The sequence below is a fragment of the Thermobia domestica genome, chromosome 8 (assembly GCF_964235325.1).
Source record: "Thermobia domestica chromosome 8, izTheDome1.hap1.1, whole genome shotgun sequence".
In the NCBI taxonomy this organism is placed as follows: Eukaryota; Metazoa; Arthropoda; class Insecta; order Zygentoma; family Lepismatidae; genus Thermobia; species Thermobia domestica.
Window position 1 is genome coordinate 188329385 of NC_137461.1, and position 21836 is coordinate 188351220.

At 34.0% G+C, this 21836-nt stretch overlaps 1 protein-coding gene across 7 annotated transcripts in view; it reads right to left on the minus strand.

Annotated features, from left to right (window-relative positions):
• Positions 1 to 511: 511 nt before the first annotated feature.
• Positions 512 to 21836, minus strand: part of LOC145693379 (uncharacterized) — a 376924-nt gene continuing 355599 nt past the window's right edge. For all 7 annotated transcript variants that reach the window (XM_081769325.1, XM_081769321.1, XM_081769322.1 and 4 more), the window contains 2 exons: positions 11267 to 11439; positions 512 to 2542 (listed from right to left, as the gene is read on the minus strand). In XM_081769325.1, coding sequence (XP_081625451.1) covers positions 2429 to 2542; positions 11267 to 11439 — 287 coding nt within the window. In that variant the 3' untranslated portion in view covers positions 512 to 2428. The remainder of the gene's footprint in view (positions 2543 to 11266; positions 11440 to 21836) is intronic.

Genomic DNA, 21836 nt, shown 5'->3' on the forward strand with positions numbered 1-21836 from the left:
ATACGACATTTTGCTACAAATATCGATCTTTAGTTAAATATAATATAGTGGATTAAATCAGTTTCCGTGGAGTAAAACAGAGAAATTTTGAACTTATATATTTTGCGACATTAGTTAGCAATAACATTATTATTAATGTCTAGTGAAATATATAAAAGGTAATGAGTCATATCAAAAGTTGAAAGTTTTCAAATTTAACAAAATAATCTTGGTTTAATTTTCGCACTATTTAGTATTTTGATACAAGCTATTTTCTTAATTTTAGAAAGGGAATAATGCCATATATATAAGGCTTCTTTTTTAAAATATGCATCATTTTGAGAGTAAAGGGATTTTTTTTTTTTTTAAGAAAAAAAAGCAATTGGAACGGAAGTTTTGTATTGTCTTGTGTATCGAATCAATCTGGTTCAAAACTCAGCACACACTATTTAAGAAACTAGCACACTCTGCCTGAATAGAATCACTTTGAGAGAAAAGCTGAAAATACCACCAGTCAATAAAGGATCTTGAATTTAAATACGGAAATATTTTATTTGTCTTCTTATCTCAAAAGGAATAGACAAGTGGTCATAGACAATATGTACATACATATAGATATATATAAGGTACTTACATGGTAGTTACATAAAAAACATACTGAAGAAACATTATGATCATTAGCTCTCCGATCTATCATTCTGTCATCAAAGGTATAAAAGAAAGACACTAAAGAATTTCCGGTCATATGTAACAGTCAGCCAGTTTTAAAATGTGGCTAGATGCTATGATTTTTAAGCCCTAACGTCAGCACTCATTAACCGAAGATATTCACGTAATCTCCTCCACAAACTAGTGTTTGTGGAACATATTGCTACTTCACTACGACATCTGTAAGAAATGACCTTAATTGCAGAGGCAGAAGCTATATTCCTTCTGGCAAAAGTTTCCTTCAGGTCATTCCTGACACTATATTTTTTAGGAGCACAGTGCCTAACATGTTCAAGTCTTAGTCTTAGTCTCGGCACGGTACGAAATCTTAATGTTCTTTTCTAACAAGTCTGGGATATTAGCATTCGGCAAGCCCGTTAAAGCCCTTCAGAAACTGTGTAGTACCAAGGAATTCATTCATACGAGCTGTTTAGTATGCAATTACCTACTGACTCACCCAAAGTATCTTTGATTCGATGCCATAACACGTAGAAGATCTTATTGCAATTCATAGATGCTGACTTTTGTTGTTAATATTGTATTAGTCTTTACATTTAATAATATAATCATTTGTGATTCTTACAAATTCATTCGCTTTGTATGATTAGTTTCTAGTACTGAAATTCCCACAAACAGTAATATGTATTGTATCTTGATAAAATATGAGAAAATCTTTCCGAAGATTTTCTAGTGATAACACTACAACTCTTATTACTCACATACGACGAACACCTTGAAATAAGTTTTTCTTTAATTGATTTGTAAACGTATTACGTCTTTGACATGTTCGATAAACAATCTTTCTTAAGTTTGTACAAACTGATGTGTATGAGGTAGTAAGTGCAAATGGAGCTTACCACAAACTAAATAAGTCAAACATCCTCTCGTAATACAAATGTTCATGTCACAAAGATGTTAATAGACATTATATTCATGCATTTATCAGAAATTTCTTCTTTTGTGGATAATATTTTTATTAACAAAGTTCATAAGTTTCATGAACATTATTTACAAGAAAAGCTAACTTAACGCTTTATTGAATTATTACTTATATACATAACAGATGACAGCGAAATTCACCGGGATGATTACGGATACTTGAAAATTATTATTAATTTCTCTGAACTGTTTAAACACATATTAAAGAGTGAAAACCATACAAATACTACTTACAACATCTAGAAAAGTGTATACTGGTAGATAAGTACTTAAACGCCCATCTACTGTATGTTTACATTTTAATTTTCAAATTCAGACTAAAATGACAAGTTTGATCAAACAGCGGTTTCTACCAGTTAATTTCTGAGAGAACATTCAGTTACAGAGACAACTTGGTACACACCATAAACATATATATAAGAGACCGAATGGTACAAAATGCGTGTTATAAAATACTGCTCTTATACCGCAGGTTAATTTTATCTTCACCAAATAAAACAATTTTTTGTTACAAGACTTATTCTTATACAGTTAACACAAATGCCTGGCTCTTACGTATACTTCACACTTAGTATCATCAGAGACTTTAATTATTTTTTCTTTACAAGAAAATATTAACTAATATCAACAAATTATTACACATATGTCATTTATCACCAGCCTTTGTTTCTGACGATCACAATTTCTTAATATTACAATATACACATATATTTTTCCGTTAATAAAAAATTCCTTGAACTTTTTATTTGATGAGAAAATTTTATGACATGAACGAAACCTATCTTAGAAAAAAATATTTTCTTTAAGTAGCTGGCGGTGCTACACAATAGCAGAATTTTCGTAAGTGTTCAAGTGCTGCATTATCAACACAATGTGCTTGTTCTCCATATTTATTAATCCTGCTTATATCTTCTACCTGCAAAAGAAGTAAACAGCCCAATGAAATTTAGATACATACAGAATAAAGAAATAATAATAAAACTTACAACAGCACTTACTTTTAAATTTCATTTAGTTAAGCTGCAATATACAGGCCTTCGGCCAGATATGTATCTATAACGGTAATCGACAAAGTTCTATCGCTTTTTCACGCACCACTTTCGAACATCGGTATGTCACCTAAGACGTAGTTGGAAGATCAAAATAGTCCCCATCAGCATCAGCGACCTTCTGCCAATGTTCTGAAAAGCCATGGATTCCATCGCGGTAGAACTTGGTGGGCCGTGAAGCGAAGATATCAAGTGCATTTTGCACCTTTACTAGGAATTTCAACAGGCGTCCCTTAAGGTGATTGTCCAAGGAATGGAACAGGTGATAATCGGACAGTGCAATGTCCGGGGAGTATGGCGGATGTAATAGTGTTTTCATTCAAGGCGTAAAATGGTATTCCGGTACAGGACAACGCTAGCCACGTGTGGCTTAACGTTGTCCTGTAACAGAAGGACCCCTTTGCAATTCAGAAGTGTTGGCTTCGGAATTTTGAGTTTTTCTTGAACACGGCGCAACTGCTGACAGTACACAGTTGCATTGATGCTCTGACCAGCTGGTAGCATTTCCCAATGCACGATGCCGCGAGCAGTCCACCAAACACACAGGAGGACTTTCTTCTGATGCAGTGCTCCTCGCGTTGCCTTCTGGCCCAGAGTCAAATCGTGTGGGACTCATCGACCCAACTTGCTTCCCAAGTTGATGGAGGTGCTGCCGAATGGTTTCTCCACTCATACTGAATCGTAGTAACAGTTCCTCACCTTCTGGCCACTGTTCGCCTCAATTGCTTCTTGAAGATATTCATTTTGTACATGTGTTGGTCTTCCGGCTCGTGGTGCGTCTTCCAGTGTTTCGTCACGGTTCTTAAACTTGTTAAACCACCGCTGCATTGTCCGCGTAGTCACGACACACTCATCAAAGGCCTGGTATATCTTCCGCCCCGCTGCAGCGGCGTTTGACCCCAGTTTGAACTCGTATAGCATACACGCCCTTATGACGCTCTATGAACGTCCCATGTTCACTCCGTCCTTACGCAAGTTCACGGTATAAATTAACTACCACAACCAGGTAGTATGCTGGATATACCCACACCAAAAACTGACCGCCTTATCTCCATTCGCATTCAACTCACGGTGAGGACCGATTCAACACAGACCTCCACAAAAAGCGACAGAACTTTCTTGGTCACCTTCATACATAAAGGTTAAGTCTCATCTAAATGTGATCGTATAACACGTCAATCTATCTTATGACACTTTTTTTGGTTATACAGCAGATGAGGGTATATGAGCCGTTTGACGATCAGGGTTGAAATTGAAGGTGCAAATCTGAAATTTTTTTATTTCTATTTTGAATGATTCTTTTTTTCTTAAAAATGTCTCTCTCATATAATGTGACAAATATACCTTATGCAGAGCAGCGCAGGAACGTTTGTATTTTAATACTCGACAAAGTTCCCAAACTCAGTAGATTTATTTGTCATTACCGTAACGCTTTCCAAATTTTGTTTTATTCTATATTTTTCCCTGCTTGAAAGGCAGTATTATGTTACAAATTGACAAACTTACATGTAAAAATATTTTGCAATAAAAATTTAGAAGTATTAGTAATTGTTAGTAGTTTATTTAAACAAAAATGCATTATTATGATGATAATGACGTAAATACGGCGATGATGACTAATGACACAGAGAATGTCAATTATAAGAATACATTTGACAGAATACAGTGATACATATGTAATAATATAGTACTTTTATATCAGGTTAGTATCAGGTAATAATATACACCACTGCAAGTTTCATCATTCTCCCTCAACCCGTTCTCAACGCACACGGGTGGTAAGGATTTTTGTTTCACCATGTATATTGATAGATTGTGTGAAATCTCCATGGGACGTAGAAATTTAAAATCTACCTAAAAAGCTTATTACAACCAAGAAATTACTTACGAGAGTCACTGGCAAGAAGGTGTAATAAAAGGGAGTCAATATGAAATAAGTTGAGGATTACTGATCTATACTGAAATATTCTATACCCAACGCAATGCAGTAGTCTTAACCAGGATAAAAATAAATGGAAAGATCGGTGTCAAGTAAAGAGCAAAAAGTGTTAACAAATACGTTATGACACGATTTTGAAATATGTTTTAAACTATTCAAAATGTTCAAAACATGTTTAAAAAATCTTGAACAACTTTTTCATGTTTTAAACACGTTTTGTTTTTTTGTTTTTTTTTTTTTTAAAAAAAAGCTAAGTATTCGAGCGCGGACTTCATAGTAAGCTAGACCGGATTGGCCATGAAATGAACATTCGGAAGGCTGATTTGTGTTACATTTAACGTCACATTTTGTAAAGTATCACCCATTGTTGTAGATACAGTGAACTTACGTAACTTAGTTTGCATTCTGTATAAAATTGTCTTTAAAATGATGCTTATTTCATTGTATGTTTATGCCTACTTATGCAGAAACTTCTTATTAAATCTTGTGAACCCAGAAAATTACATGGAGTTGCTACAAGTTTCATTTACTATATATATATATATATATATATATATATATATATATATATATATATATAGTAAATGAAACATATATATATATATCAATGGAAATTATAATGGTGCAGTATTACATGTGCTTGCTTCCGAACACCACGCAGATTTTGCAAAAGACTATAGCGGACAATCGACAAAGACTTTACAGTTTTGAATGTAATTTTCAATAAGAAAAAAACCGGAAGTTGATTTTTAGTTGTTAGCACTTTCCATCTTCAATTCCATCTGTCGATGTCATAACAACAACTGGAACTAGAACTCCTAAGTTCAGAGTAAAAATAAGTCAATAATCAGTCAAATTCAGAACTTAAATATGTGTTCTTTGTATTTTCAGTCGTTTCGACAATTCAGGAGGTGACAACGAACTTCATACACACCAGTCGAGTATGCAGAAGTTCGTCAAGGCAGGGTTCAAGCTCCAAACTTGATATAATTTCAGGAGTTCGTATACATGTGCTTACTTATTATTGCATAATATCTTGTTCAAAGGGGGATTAAACTCCGAAACCCTCCTTGCGTACGCCATTACCAAAATGTGGTTCACAGTATTCTTTTGTCAAGAGCTTTTATATTATGCCATTTGACCATTCGTCCTGTTTAAAATGTTTGAGATTCCCCGCCTACTAACGCTCCGGATAAAATATTTGTTAATAAACAACAAAGTTATTCTTCAAAATAATGAGTCACTTGTCTCGTTTTATTTTCCTTCTTTCTTTTACTTTTTTTAATTTTTAGCCTGACTCCAAGTAAAGAGATTAAAAACTTGTTAAGCAACCCCACTTCATGTGTCCCTAACGGGAAAACTATGAAACCCAGATTTGCTACATAATTTTTCTCTTCTATTTAAATTAATGTACTATCTCTGACCTGTTGAAAATGATATTTTGCAACATCCTGTCTATTCATTTTGAAACTATATTTTAATCGGGTGATACAGAATAAGACTCGTGATTAAAGCATGCAAGTCGTTTATGACGATTACACATTTGGTAATCAAAAGCATATGACTTCAGATCGTACATATTTTATATATGACCATTCTGTCTATGGTTTTGATTTGATTTTTGATATGATTTATTTCCGTTCATTTGACCATACAAAGTACACAAATTTGTACATATGGTATAGAACATGTCATTTCACAATAATACATTGGTTAAATACAGAGTTAATAAACACATACAAACAAACTATAAGCATACGAATATAAAAACTAAAATTTTTTTACAATAAAAGAAGGAAAAAATAAAGATTTATTATTTAATCTAATGGTTAAAATATATCTACATACCAAGTTTTATTGCCTTCAGAAATAATAAAGAATTATTCACCTATATACTCATCTACAGAATAATAAGATTTACAAATTAGCATATTTTTAACCTCTCTCAAAACTTTATATCATCTTTTATGTATTTCAATTCTCTTGGTAATTTATTATATAGCACCGCACCTCTATAAAATGTAGTTTTTTCAAACATACTTGTTCTGTGTGACGGTATTACAAATTTATCACAGTTTCTAATTCTATATTTATGTACGTCGGCATGCGTTAAGTAGTTATCTATATTTTTTCTGACTAATTTTAATACCTCATATATATACAAACTCGGTATCGCAAGTAATCTGAGTTCACGAAATTTACTTCTACAACTACTACGAAAATGGGAATGTGTAATGATACGGATTAGTTTCTTTTGTAATCTAAATATTGTAAACGAATCATTAGTGACACCCCAGAAGGCAATACCGTACTGTACTCGGGAATAAAATGACGCATAATATAATGAAATTAAAGTGTCTAGGTTAAGAACAAAGGAAAGTGTATAAGCCATATAAACAATAGAAGATAAATTTTGGCATAAATTGTTTATATGATGTTTCCATTTAAGTTTGTCGTCTAGGTTTAATCCTAAGAATTTCGTATTTGAAGCACATTCCACATTATTATTATTAATTGTAAACGAAGGTTTAATCGATGATGAATTAGTTGGGAAAAAATATAAACATTTGGTTTTTTCGGTGTTAATAATTAAGTTATTGTGGTGTAACCAAGTTTCGAGCTCTCTTGCTGTTATATTTACATTATTTTGCAGCTCAGTTAAATTAATTCCTTTTACAAGTATATTTGTGTCATTTGCATAAAGAAATAACTTACCATGGGTGATATAAAGTGGTAGATCATTAACATATAAAAGAAATAATATTGGTCCTAAGACTGATGTTAACCATAGAAGGTGATGATCTGTGAGTTTCGATATAAAAGTTGCCTTCATTAATGAAATTTATCTCTACAAACTGTTGTCTATTTGTAAGGTAAGTTTGAAACCATTGGTTAGCAACACCTCTTATTCCATATGCATTTAATTTACTTAAAAGTAACGAATGGTTGACACAGTCGAAAGCTTTACTTAAGTCGCAAAATATAGATAGTGGGTATGATTTACTTTCTATTGAGTCTACTACTTCTTGCAAGAAATGAAGGACAGCTGTAGATGTGGATCTATTTTTAAGAAAACCATGTTGCGAGTCAGATAAAACATTGTTACGTTCCAAATGCGTAATTAATCTATTGTTCATTATGGATTCTATAATTTTCGAAAATTTAGAGGAGAGAGCTATTGGTCTGTAATTTTCGCATTTCTTTTTGTCACCCTTTTGTGTAATGGTTTTATAAGGGCCCATTTCAGGCTGTCTGGGAATATACTCTATCTGGGAATGAGTCATTAATTATGTGAGACAGAGGCTGTACAATATCTTTTGATTATAAATTCCGGGATGTCATCTGGTCCCCTTGATGATCCGTATTTAAAATTCCTTACTACTGATATCATTTCAGAAGGATTTGTTGGAATTATAAATAAAGAACTACTTATTTGATTAATTCGATTAGGGTTATTCTTAATATCATTCGATAGTGTTTGCGATTTAAGTAGGTTAGTAACTATATTGCTGAAGTAAGAGTTGAAAAGCTCAACAATAACATGAGGATCTTTACAGTTTTTGCCGTTCGCGAGTTTTATTTCAGTATTTTGAACATGTTGTGGTTTTTGATTTGTTTCTTCTTTAATTATTTTCCAGGCCAGTTTGGTCTTGTTTTCTGCATTAGAAATTACATTATTATAATAGGACTTTTTGGCTTGTTGTATTACCTTTTTATATATGTTTTTATAATTTTTACAGTAAATCTTAATACTATTATCCTTAGTAGTTTTGCTAAGATGATTTAGTGACTTCATCTTTTTACTACTCACCATAATACCTTGCGTCATCCATTTCTTTTGTTTATTGTTCTTGATTATAGACGTTGCGTATGGGAAACACTGATCAAATATCAGCTTAAATTTACTGAAAAATATACTAAACTTATCGTTCACCGAATAAGATGATTTTGACATTACACTTGACCAGTCCTCGGATTCAAGACACTTATTAAATTGTAAAATATTGTCTTCACTGAAATTTCTTTTTCTCATTTTTATTATTTTTGAACAGCCAGTTTTTTTGTTTTGTGGATTAACTAACACATTTGCATTGTAAGAGATCACAGTGGCTATTTGTGCTCTATGATCAGAAAACCCGCTATTGAAAACATTAACGAAGCAATCGAATTTCATTTTGTTTACAATCACCTGATCGATGGCAGATTGTGAATTTTCCGTTATTCGCGTTGGTTCATTAACTATTGATTCTAAATTATGGCTAAGTAGTAATATTTTCAATTGACCATCAATAGAATTATGGTCCAAAAAATCAATATTTACATCACCCACTACAACTACATCCTTCGTCTTCGTTTCATAATATGAAATAATATTTTCTAAATTTCTGATAAACATATTTACATCACTCTCTGGGGTTCTATATATACATATAACTACTACCTTATACGATAATAATTCAACAATGGATGCCTCAAAATGTTTATCTATATTTAGTTTTTCAAATTTCGTTACCTTTTTAATTAATATATCTGATCGTGAAAATATACAGGATCCTCCCTGTTCCATATTTGTTCTACAGTAACTTGCAGCTAGGTTATAATTAAGAATATTAATAAGACCAAGTTCATTTTGTTTTCTCCAATGTTCTGTTAAACAAATTAGACTAGGTTCCTGCATATTTTTAAATAAAATTTCCAATATAAGTTTCTTTGTTGAGCTAAGCCCTTGTACATTTTGATGAAAAATCTCTAGTTGACTATGTTGAGTAGAGCTTAAGACACTATTGGACTTATGTTTCGCCATAGAAGAATGATCGGGATCATTATAATGTGCTATAGAGGAAACATGAGTCTCATATGAAGGAGTGACAGTATTTTTATTCTTTTGCTTAGGAAATTGGAATTCAGGATTAGCAAGCGAATAATAGTTTTTGGATTTTTTGACCTTTCTTGAGTGCCGGTGAGGTTATTTATACCCTTGTCCACAATCATAGTATCACTTGTAGAGGCCAATTTCGTATTAAAATAATGACTTTTATTTTTGCCGTTAGCTATAGTAAAAATATTGGATTCCTGAATTACAATTTCAATACCATTCAGTTTTTTTGAAGCCTCTTTGATTGTACAGTATGTAGTATCATGCGACAAAGTACATTTTTACCTGCGTTATTTAAATGTAATCCATGGTTTGTAAAATGATACCTTGGAAAACGACTGGTGTTTATAAATTCCACATTTTTGAAAATTTTACCTATGCATTCAGCACTGTTATTGAATTGAAAAATTTGCCTATTCAAGGTTCCATTTGGACGATGCGGAAAATCGTATCTATAGGGAACGGTGACCACAACCGAGTTTATTTTTTTCTTATTCAGACATGCTAAAGTATATTCGAGGGCACATAGTGTTTCTGTCATTCCGAAAACACGACCACTCCTGCCAATGAGAACCATAGCGTTGCTGCTCACGTCCCACTGTTGCCTGTGAATTTTGTTGTTCTGGGTCAATGAAGGCTGACACAAAGATATGCGTAGCATTCAGTAGATGGTGCTGAATCGTTAAGATAGGCAACTTCTCATTCTTTATTGTGCTCAGGCATAGAGTTAACATTGTGTACGACACTGTACGGTCCGCCACGGCAATGTGGACAAGATGTCTGTAATCAAAATATATCACATTGTGCAGTTCACTGCCCGATCGGCAATAGATAAGGTTCACATCTGTCCATTACTTTCATATATGCATCACTGTTGTCGCGTTATCTCTATATGCGTATCGATTTCGCACTGAGAAAAGCTGTGTTCCCTTGGGTTTAACATGGCCCTCTGTCGAACGCTGTCGTCTTATAATGCACCTTTTCACGTCGACAATTCACAGTGACCCTTGCCGCAAGTTTTTTTGTCCGCTTGCCTACGCTTCTGTACGTGAATGGTGTATGAACAGTTTCCTCGCGGTACTACTACATACACCAAACCGAGGTCGATGATAAGCCCAAGCATGTCTAGTTTCGCTGATAATTGCATTTGTTTATATGGCATAAAGTGTCGTACAAATTGTGTAAGCTTAGACGGATTCTCGTTATTTCTTCTTGGTGTTGCAATTCTCACAATTTTCACCTCTTTCACCAGAGATAGTAAGAACTAACTTAGGAGGTATATGAAACATCTTCTAATTCTATAATTTAACGAAGAAGACGAGGAAAATTCGTTGATCAGAAGAAATTAGTTCTTCAGTATGAATCTAAATAAGTTTGTAAATATTTTATGCTATTATTTGTAAACAATAATTACAAAATGAATTTCGCATACTTGATCCTAATTTTAGAGACAATTATTAGCGAAAGAAAAAAGCAAAGAATAACAAAGCCCAGACTTACTATGAAAATCATAGTTGTTGCTTTAAAGTTCTATTTGCTAGTATTGCCATAGCTAAAATGAATGTTTAATAAAGAAGTGCAGCAATCATTTGTAAACAGAAAAAAAAACTAAATAAGATATAATAATAATGGTTTGGTATTACTCATTTATAGGAGTCTTCAACTAGAAAAGAAAACCGAGCAACGAGTGCAGAATTACCTGCACCGTTATGGATTCAAATTAAATACTGCCAAACAAATTGTATTTCTTTGGAAGTTTGGAATTTTAACTCTTACCTTAATCTTGAAGCTCCGATCCTTGGTATTATGTTTCAATGATGCTTCATATATTGCGTTTCCTGGGAGACTTTGAATTTTTATTTGGTATATTTCTTCTGTGATTTCAGTACGACCGGACATATCAGGAATAAAACCATCCATATCTGCATTTTTCTTGAACTGTAATAAACCTAATATAGATACAATTATGAGCTTCATACAAATATAAGACTAATACAAATATATTTACTAACACTACCGCCAATTTTTAAAATTCATTATAGCGCTTTGAAACTGTGGTTTCGTAAATAGAGTTTACCAAATTAAAGTAGGAATAAGCAGTGGCGTAACTAAACGTTTGGGGGCCTCCCCGCAGAGAGCGTGGGGTGGGGCCCCTTCTCTACTTCCCACTTAACGTTATGAGGCCCCCCCGCAATGCAGGGTCTGCGGGGCCCTTATTTACGCCCCTGGGAATAAGAGCACTAAAGCCTACTGAAAGTCTTGAGCAAACACTGTATAGTCCACAGAAAAACGAAAATAATAATACTCATGTCTATTACTTGCTGAGATACCCGTTCTTCGCACGAGAAGAATAAGGTTTATGGAAAATATCTGAAATGTATATTTGAACTTTTTGAACTTCTATTCTCCATAGGATGAGAGTAAATTTATAGGAATCCAGCTAGAGTCAAGTTTTAATTATGTTCAAAAATCCCTTTCAAACGGTTCAGTCATTTTCTCGTGAAATTATGACATATAAATCTGAAAATAAAATAGAATATTTTTCTTTCCCTTTCTTTAAAAGTGAAATTTTCGGAAACCTCTGAAGGCGAGTTCTGTTATTTTTAATGAGTATACACGCCAAGTTCATTTCCCCTAACTTGAGGGCTCTTGAAATAATACATTACCAAACAAATCGAACCTATTTGTCTTTCTTAGGGTGCGCATTGGATGAAACTGACATAGTAAAAATTGGCTGAAGACAAGTGCTAACTATGTTCCAAAATTGACTTCATGCGGTACAGCCGTCTTTTGGTGATGATGTGACAGACGAAGTCGATTCATTACTATTTACAGTAAAAAAATAATACAGAAATTGCTTCCATCCTTCTGTTTACAAGCTGAATTTTCTAAACACTGGGACACGAAAAGTTAGGAGATTAAACTTGGTATATAAACTTTTCATTAAACATGAGAAGCTCGTGAGAAACTTGTGTATTTTAACATACATTTTCAATCCACTTTACGATATGAATTTTATTGAAAATGACGTGATAGAAACCGGATAGAGGAAAATGCTAACTTCGTTTACAACTTCATTTCAAACGGTTTAGCTATTTGCATGTGATCAGGGTGTCTACTAAAATTAAAAAATGAAATTTTGTGACTTTTTCGTGACCTTTTCTTTACCAGATTATAAAATTTCTTAACATTCTCAGGAGCGAATTTGAGTACGAATTAGGCCGAATTTTCATGCACGCGACAGAAGCGTGCTTTGTTTGCGATTTGGTAGCGTCTAAAGCCGCTATAGACATTTCTGGCAGTGAATTTTGGTGTTTCACAGAACAAAATTTTTCAGTCTGTTCTTATATTTGTGCAGATAAAAAAAGATCGTGACCTAAAGGTAAATTTCATGACTTTTTTTTTACTTTCATGACCGTTTTCTGATTTCGTGACTTTTTCGTGACCGATAGACACCCTGGTGATGATGAGGAAGTCCACGTTAATGTCATTTTTAGATATTGAAAAAATACTCTAGAAGTTGCTCTCCTTCCCTCCCATAGAAGCCGAACTTTCGAGAACTCTGGAACACTTGTTTACTTATTAATAAGGAGCTCACAGATCCGCATGAGAGGAGGCGAATCAAGATTTAAGACAAGACTCGTCTCGAGAAAATACTTTCGAGTTTCGAGACATGGCGATGCACGAAATTTGCAACATTCCTATCAATATGCAGTAAATCTCACACGATATGAAAAAAAGCAGCTAATAGACAAAACAACGAATAGTTAATGAGGCAATACTTTTCTGTATTTTGGACTGCCCAACTTTGAGGTTAGCAAACATGTTGTGCTTTGTGGAATTTTTATGTTTGGGTGCTCATCAGTCACGTTCCCATTTTTCTACAATTCTCAAAACATTGCGAAATTAAAAATTAATACAATTTTTTTCCACCTCTTTAATTATTTAGCACTTAGAAAACACCACTTACTGGAAAAGTTTTTACTATCGACATGCTCGTAGCCAGAGGTTGGCAAAATCGAGCTAAGCCGGATCCAACAGATCAGCGCACGACCTGTTGATTTCAGTTTGTAGAATTACCCATTTGCAAGAAGTTTAATGTAGCCATGACTTCTGAAAATGGCCATATGTATTAAGCTGAACATATACAGAGTTTCATAAACAAAAAACTCTAAATTTCGATGCTTTTATATTTCTTGCTTGATGCTGAAATTGGGGAGGGTGTTGGAAATACAACCTCTCGCATCCCCTTCCGAGCAGTCATGATTTGGTGCAATTAAAACATTCGCCTTTTGCGATGTTTCTATGAAGAAAGAAAAAGGTAAGACCATGTATTCAATTCACAATAATAATTAAACGACGCACTATGCACTTCGAATACATGTTCACCTTTCATTCAATCTATCCAAATTGCTTCAGACAATCTTATATTTGTAAATGCTTACGAAGAAGTAATTGCTCAGTATTCAGGCGTTCATTATAACCTGAATTTTTGAGACAGGAGCGCAAGTTTTATCACATATGCAAACAACTGCTGTAGATAATTCGAGCACGTGCTGATTACGACCATTCTAGCTCTTCAGCTGTTTATAAACATTTTAAGCTCGAAATAAAGGAAAAACAAAGTAAAGATTGTCATTTAGTAAACCGGGGTTTACTCGGGTTCAATATCCTCAATGCGGCTAGAGTTCACTAATCTTATGAGAATCACGATAGCTTAGATTCGCACTCATTCGGGCACGAGCTCGCTATCTTAAGTAAGATTTTCACTAGCTCGATCTCGCACTCATTGACCTTATTAGGCTCGAGTTTACTAACAGCTCGGACTCGCTATCCTCAAGGAGGCTCGTACTTGCTAGCCACCCCCATTTAGTCCCTTATTCTTAATGAGCCGCAACTCCAAACAATAAGGTTGTTTTGGAAGGTCAGAGGAAATTACATCCAAGTTTTATTAAAGTTGTATTAAATGATCAGTGTATCGATTTAAGCCCTTCTGAGCTTTGTGCCCAGAAGTTTCTTTTGATGCTGACTTACTTCGCCATATCCTTTAACTTCGGACAGGGCTGTATTAAGCATGGATCAACAAAACCCATAGCCTAGGGAGGCGGAAAATTTCTAGAACCAATTTTTATACTCCAGTTTTGGAAATTGAGGAATTTATTATGAACGTGCTTGCTGATATGGAACTGCATTTTTACATTTGTTTTACATTTTAATATTATTTGCCATTTCCACTTTAATATTATTTACTACTTCCACTTCCTCAGTGTCTCAAATTTTCTACACAGGAATTAATCGATATTGAGAGAGGCAGCATTTTTTAAAGGCCCAGGCTAGCAAAAGTGTTAAATATGGTCCTGCCTCGAACGTCCCTAGAGATCAACATTCATCCATATGAGGACAACGGGTTTGCAACGTTCTGAAGATTACAGATTCGGGCTGTAATCTTGAAAACAAGTTTCAACTGTCAAAATTTGTACTGTCCAAAGAAGGAATCGAACTAGAATTTCTTAATCCTTTTGTTTAATACTATTTTCGTTTCCTTTTATTTTTTAGAATGCTTTTGTGGTTCGAAAGCAATGACTTGTCTGAGATCAGGGATCCCCATTATGAGTTTTGAGGGGCAGGTTGAACCCATGAGAGTCTATTCGGGTATTTTTCCTTGTAAATGGTACAATAGGGGCAAGTTGAACCCATGAGAGTCTATTCGGGTATTTTTCCTTGTAAATGGTACAATCAAACTAAATAATAGTTAGTTTGAGGGATGAAAGGTACGTTTGGGGGCAGAATGGTAAATTTGGGTGGTTGCTCTTTAGCCTTTTGGGGATGGGTACTCTTGTCTGGGATGCTGAAATTACAGGAAGTTATATATTTAACACAACAGGAAGTTATATATTGACTTTTATTTACAATAGTTGATAGAGAATAAAGCGTTTCTAGCTATTCCTTTACTCACTTAGCTTTATGATGGTTTGATACGTTATATTTAGCTATAGTTCTGCTAGACCCAGCAATCCAAGTCATTTGTATCGGATTATATTCAAGCTTTTTAACTGATTGCTTTTAAAATTGCTTCTGTTCTCTGTTTTAGGTGACATTAATTTCTCACTGATTAGATTATAAACTGGTCCTAGGTTTGAGACTCTAGAGGACGACCTATAATTGTGACTAAATATTCATTTGCTTCTTACCTATGATTCGGAATGCCGAGAATTTACGCAGGTAATATAATATAACGGAACACTTCCAATCACACAAAGAAAACATACATTACCTGGACAACGAAGATTGATTGACAACCTCAGTTAAAGAAAATAAAAACGCACAGAAACTGTCTTAAAACGTATAGATCAAAAACACCAAAATAATAATGATAAAAATTAACGACTTTCTATGATTATTTTATTGTGATTTTTTATAATAATCTAGGATCTGACTGTTCACACTGTTTTAGACTATTTTCCAAGCGGGGGGGGGGGGGGGATTGGGTAGCAGCTCCTACGTAATTATGTATTTGGTGGTAAGGCTCAGCTTACCGTACGGGATGTACAATTAAAACTAGCTCTGAGGACCACATAAGACATATAGGATTATATCAACCAGAAAATTGGCATTAGCGCAACATGCAGTAGAAAAAAAGCATAAAACTTTGTTTGAAAATGCGTCGGTGATGTGTAGATTCACTAATGGATATAGAAGGTTATTAGAAATTACCCGATAACACACTGAACAAAGAAGAATATTTGAAATAAGTGAATTTGGAGTATCTTATTATCATAATAATAATAATAATAAAACGAAAGGAATTTATAATATTATGAAAGCGGTTAATATAAATTTGAAAATCTTTAAGTTTTACGTCCCACAGTTATGCCGGTTAGGCTAAAGGAGACGGTGATGATGAGTAATGAATGAAATGGTGGAATGAAGAAAGTGGGAGGAAACGGGAGAACCCCGAGAAAACCAACGCACACGGTGTTTGTCCACCACAAAGTTCACTTGGCGGGGGCTAATATAAATTTGAATCAAACTGAAACTGTAACAATATTTAATCGTTAAATATTAAAATATAAAACTAGAACGATGAAAAATTAAAATCGTGTCACAATAATTATATAACAGGTCCCCAAACCAGACAAACACACACAGTGTATTTAAAACGTCAGTTATATAAAATAAACACAGATGGAATATCAAAAGCGTTATTTATTAATTATAAACATATCCATGAAAATTATGTAGAACATTAAAGGTGATTTTTGTTTGTAGTCATTTGAGTTGCTTAAACAGTAAGCTAATAAAGTAATCTCGACTACCTCATTAACTTCGTAAGTTCAGTAACTACTTAAGACAAAACAACGTTTAATTTTTAACAAACTATTTCATTCCAAACATGAGCCATCAGTTTAGTTGTAGTACTGTTGCTAATAAATCGAATTTCGCCCCATAAAGAAAAAAAGTAACTCAGGAATTAGTCAAATCTCAATAATCAAATTTTAATCACTTGTTAGTATGCAAATAACGACTGTTTCGTGAAATTTTGAAATTATTCAGGTTGAACATAGACGATTTTTGAAAAATCACGACGTTTGAAGACCCATGACAAAGAAAGGGTGAGACTCTCAAGTATTACATTTTTTCACAAGATGATATACAATGAAAACAAACAAACAAAAACAAGACTTATTTTTCCCTTTATTTTATTTTATTTTATTTTTTCATTTCACAAATGATAATTTGTGTTTATCAAACTTTGATCTTCAACATTTTTTTAAGGTATTTGTAGTGTAGTAGCCTTAAATATACACTGGACATAAAATGCTGTACATTTAACTATCTTTTAAATTGTTTTTGTTTGAAATCAATATAATCAAAAATAACGGAGGTAGAGCGTTTAAGGCAACCTTCGTAAAGTGCAAAACAGACTTGTGCCTATAAAAAAATGGCCCTCCAAGATATAGATAAATAAATAAACGCTTATTTTTAATTTTCTGAATGTAACACAACTTTGTACAAAACTTAAAATATAACAAATTTCTTTAGCAACTATCAGTGATTAATTTGATATGGATTTACCCTGAAATGTCCTTCATGCGACGTCATATCAGAGACTGGCGTACACGTTCGTAGATTGTAGACTGTGCCCGAATAGTTGCACACACTTTGGTGTAAGTGCTACTGATCTTGTACAGGTTTGGCGTTTACGACTGTCTTCAGATAAATTCACACAGAATAATTGAGTTGATATAATTCTGGCGACCGCACAGGCCATGGGAAAAAAACACTTTGATCTATTCATCTGACAAAGTAGTCTGATACAAATGCAGGCGAATATGCCTGCTAACGTGCTCGGGAGTCCAATCAGCATTAACCACATAAGTAATTCGTCAAGTGCCGTCTCCTGCAGAAGTTCTGTAATGGTTTCTACTGTAAGTAGATTGTATTTTTCAGGTATTGAGGAACATGTACGGCCAAAGTAAAACACTGGCCCACACACTAATATGATATTCGGTACCTTGGACACTTGCATGTGGATTGTCTTCCCTATACCAGTGGCGGCTGGTAGTGTGTGTTGCACGGTTGTGCAACCGTATATGATTTTTATCTCCAAAGATTATTATTATTTTTTTTTTTTACATTTTAAAATAATATTTTCGTAAAAATAATCCTTTGCTCTTTAGCACAAAACAGTATTAATGCATTTCTTAAAAAATCATGTCAAAAAACTGAAAGAAAGAGAATTACATATCCAATGGCAACAAACGATGCCACTGGATCCAATAGCATTGAGCATACGGCAGAGAGCTCCTATTTCTTAACATTGGAAAGCACATTTATTCTTGCAGCGCTCCTATCCTGTCGTATTGTTTCTTTCCAGTTGCAGACATCTTTGTTGCAGCCAGTTGAGGAAAAAATGCTTTCTTTTGTTTTCCTTGTTTACTTTTTGGGGGTGAATGTGCTTGGACTGAAATAGGCATAAAAGATATTAATCATTTGAGTGAACGAATTAAAGGACACCAGACTACAAATACCCATATGAAAAATGTATTACAGTTAGCTTTATTTGGTATTGCCAATATAGCTCAGCAGTTAGACAGTAAGTATAGGTGAAATATAGCTTTGCATAACGAAAGAGTAAGACATAATCGTTATATTCTAAATATTACAATTAATTGTGTACGTTTTTGTGGTGCATTTGTATTAGCGTTGCGGGGTCATGACGGGACAGAAGGATCTTCAAACCCAGGTGTTTTTCGTGGCCTCTTTGATTTCAGTGCAGAACTTGACACAGACATGAAAACTTATTTGGAGAAAGCTACTGTCTTTAAAGGAACATCTAAAACAATTCAAAATGAACTTTTAAGTATTATGTTAAAAGTTTGCCAGAACAAAATAAAATCTCACAAGAAATAAAAGAATCAGAATGTTTAGCTGTGATTGCAGACTAAACTAGTGATGTGACTAATACTTTTCAAATGGCCGTCATTTATCGACATTTAGTGAATGGAAAACCAGTTGAAAGATTTTGGACTTTCCTTGAACCTTCTAAACACGATGCAAAAACTTTGGCGTCATGCCTGTTAAAAGAACTTGAAAAACATAGGTTAGAAGAGACCCAACAGAAATTAATTGCGCAGACGTACGATGGCGTATCAGTAATGTCCGGAGCGTCTGAAGGAGTACAAGCAATTATAAAACAAGTTTCCAAACGCCGAGTACGTTCATTGCTATGCCTACCAGCTGAATCTAATTATGTTCAATGCTGCTTCAGTGGTATGAAATGTTAGAATATTTTTTGCCACTTTGCAGGGAGTTTGTTCCTTCTTCTCAACAAGTCCACAGCGTACAAAATTACTTGATGATGTAAAGAAAAGTCTTCTCCGGTCTGTTCCTACAAGATGGAATTTCCAATCACATAGCGTTAATACAATTTCTCTGTACAGAAAAGAAATAATTCAATGTTTGAGAGATACTCTAAATAATGAAGACATTAAAAATTCGAGCACAATTGAGAAGGCAAGAGCGCACATTGTCACACTTACAAGACGCAGCTTTGTGTTTTGGCTAATCCTGTTTCACAAAATTTTACCTCATGTTGACATCTTGTATGGACAGTTCCAAAGAAAGGACATTGATGTGGTAGGTACTCAAAAGTATATTTCAGTTTTTGTAGAAAGTGTTGAAAAAATAAGAAATGAAGAAATCGGTATTGAGCCTTTAGTTTCGTCGGAGACACCGAAAAGAAGAAAAACTGATAACACACAACTAAACATGGAAGCGAAGGAAGTATGTGATGCGATTATTAGTAACGTTACACAAAGATTTAGTTTTACTGGCCATCTTGTGGCGGGAACTTTATTCTGTAATGAAAAGTTTGGAGAATACAGGAAGCAATTTCCAGAAGAAATTATTCAAAACGTTTGCGACTTCTATCCATTCGTCAACGCAAAGCAGCTTCATTTCGAACTTTCCATAATATATAACACTGCCGAGTTTTCATCCATATCTGGACTAGTTAGTTTATTAGAATTTTTCCAGCACAATAACACTGAGATAACCTTTTCTGAAATAACCAAACTTCTGAAGGTTTTGCTCGTTATTCCAATGACTTCATCGGAGGCAAAGAGATGCTTCTCTACCTTAAAGAGAATAAAGACTTTTCTACGGAATATCATGACAGAAGAGAGACTATCTGCGTTGACAATGTTATCTATTGAGAGAGACTTGGTGAACAGCATTCCAGATTTTAATCAACAAGTAACAGAAAAAATTGCAGCTCGAAAAGAACGAAGGATGGACTTTCTTTTTAAATAAGGTACGATTTATTTAATTAAATAATTTTGTTTAGCTTTATTTTTGTATATATGTATATTCTTTCTTTTCCTTTAATGTTTCCATAATGCTCTCCTGCTGTTTCTATTTTCGTGCCTTACAACACATGCTACATTCTATTTATCTCTTGTTTATCAAAATCTTTGTAAAAATGTCGTATATGCATAACGTATAAACGTGCAATGACAGTGATTGTCTACCTTGTTCGGAAGGAAACAGAAAAGATATGTTAGTTCAGTAATTGTTAATATACTTAAATCAATAAACATAGCAGTAGAGCTTAGAGGCAAAGACACAAGAGAAGCAAGGTTGGGGGAGTGGAGTGAAAGTCGCGCGTAAGCAGTGGTGCTATTCAACCGGTTCGCACTGGTTCGTTAGAACCGGTTGTTAAAATATTTCGAGTTTGCAGAACCGTTTGTTGTACCCAGACATAAACACACACAAATGACCTAGCCAAAAGTGAAAGAAAGAAACCAAATAAATCATGTGCGTGAACCCGGCAGAATTCATTTTCGGAAATCGAAGATGAACCATGCAGATCGTTTGTTCATCGCTTGTTCACGAATATTTAAAATTTATTTGTTCACAATTTATAAACAATTTATATCAAAAACTAATTGGCCATTGCCAACTTCATGTAGCAGAACCTATTTTCGGGAATCGAAAATAAACTATGCAGATAAGATTTTTGTACCTTCTGTATTTCTATTAGCGTAGCAAGTGTGTGTATTGCGGAAGGGAGAGCTTGTAGAATACAGACTTTTCACAGTCAAAAACAATTGACTTATTTGAAGAGCATTACTTTGCTTTGTACATACCCGAAGATTAATGGAAGGTGGGGGAACTGCAATTTTTTATTTTAAGTATCTTTTTTCTTAGATATTCTTACAGTTACAGGATTAAATATACCTAACAATCTCTCAGAACAAGGTATAGGCGTTTATTCCTTAATCTCAAGTGCTCAGATATCAAGAATGAGAACTGGGATCATATGAGTGAACTGGTGAGAGTTATTTATGCCTATTTGACACACGTACAGACCATTAGCAATTGTAGATCTATTTCTGGATGAAGGTATTTCTAATACTTTTTGGCAACCGTCTATCTTGGACAATATTCTTTCCGAATATATTCGAAATGCTTCATAATTTCGTCACACCCTCTTGTATTAGTATATTTGGGTGTAGGTCGTTACATGTCACATGAGAATTATATCTATTTATTTATCCGTAAACTAAAACATATATACAGTATATATATATATATATATATATATAGAACCGGTTGTTAAGAAATTAGAATAGCACCACTGGGAATAGGCATGTACCTTTGATACTGCAACTGCTGGTTTTATAGACCACGAACCGCTACTGCCCTATACATGGTACTACGAAAATTGGTTATGGCAAGGCAACCGATTATCGCTTCATTCGGTGAAAAATACATACGTTACAAACTGTCCATCTTTGATAGCATACTATTGAAACCAATAACAAAATGCTTCGCGTAGTAA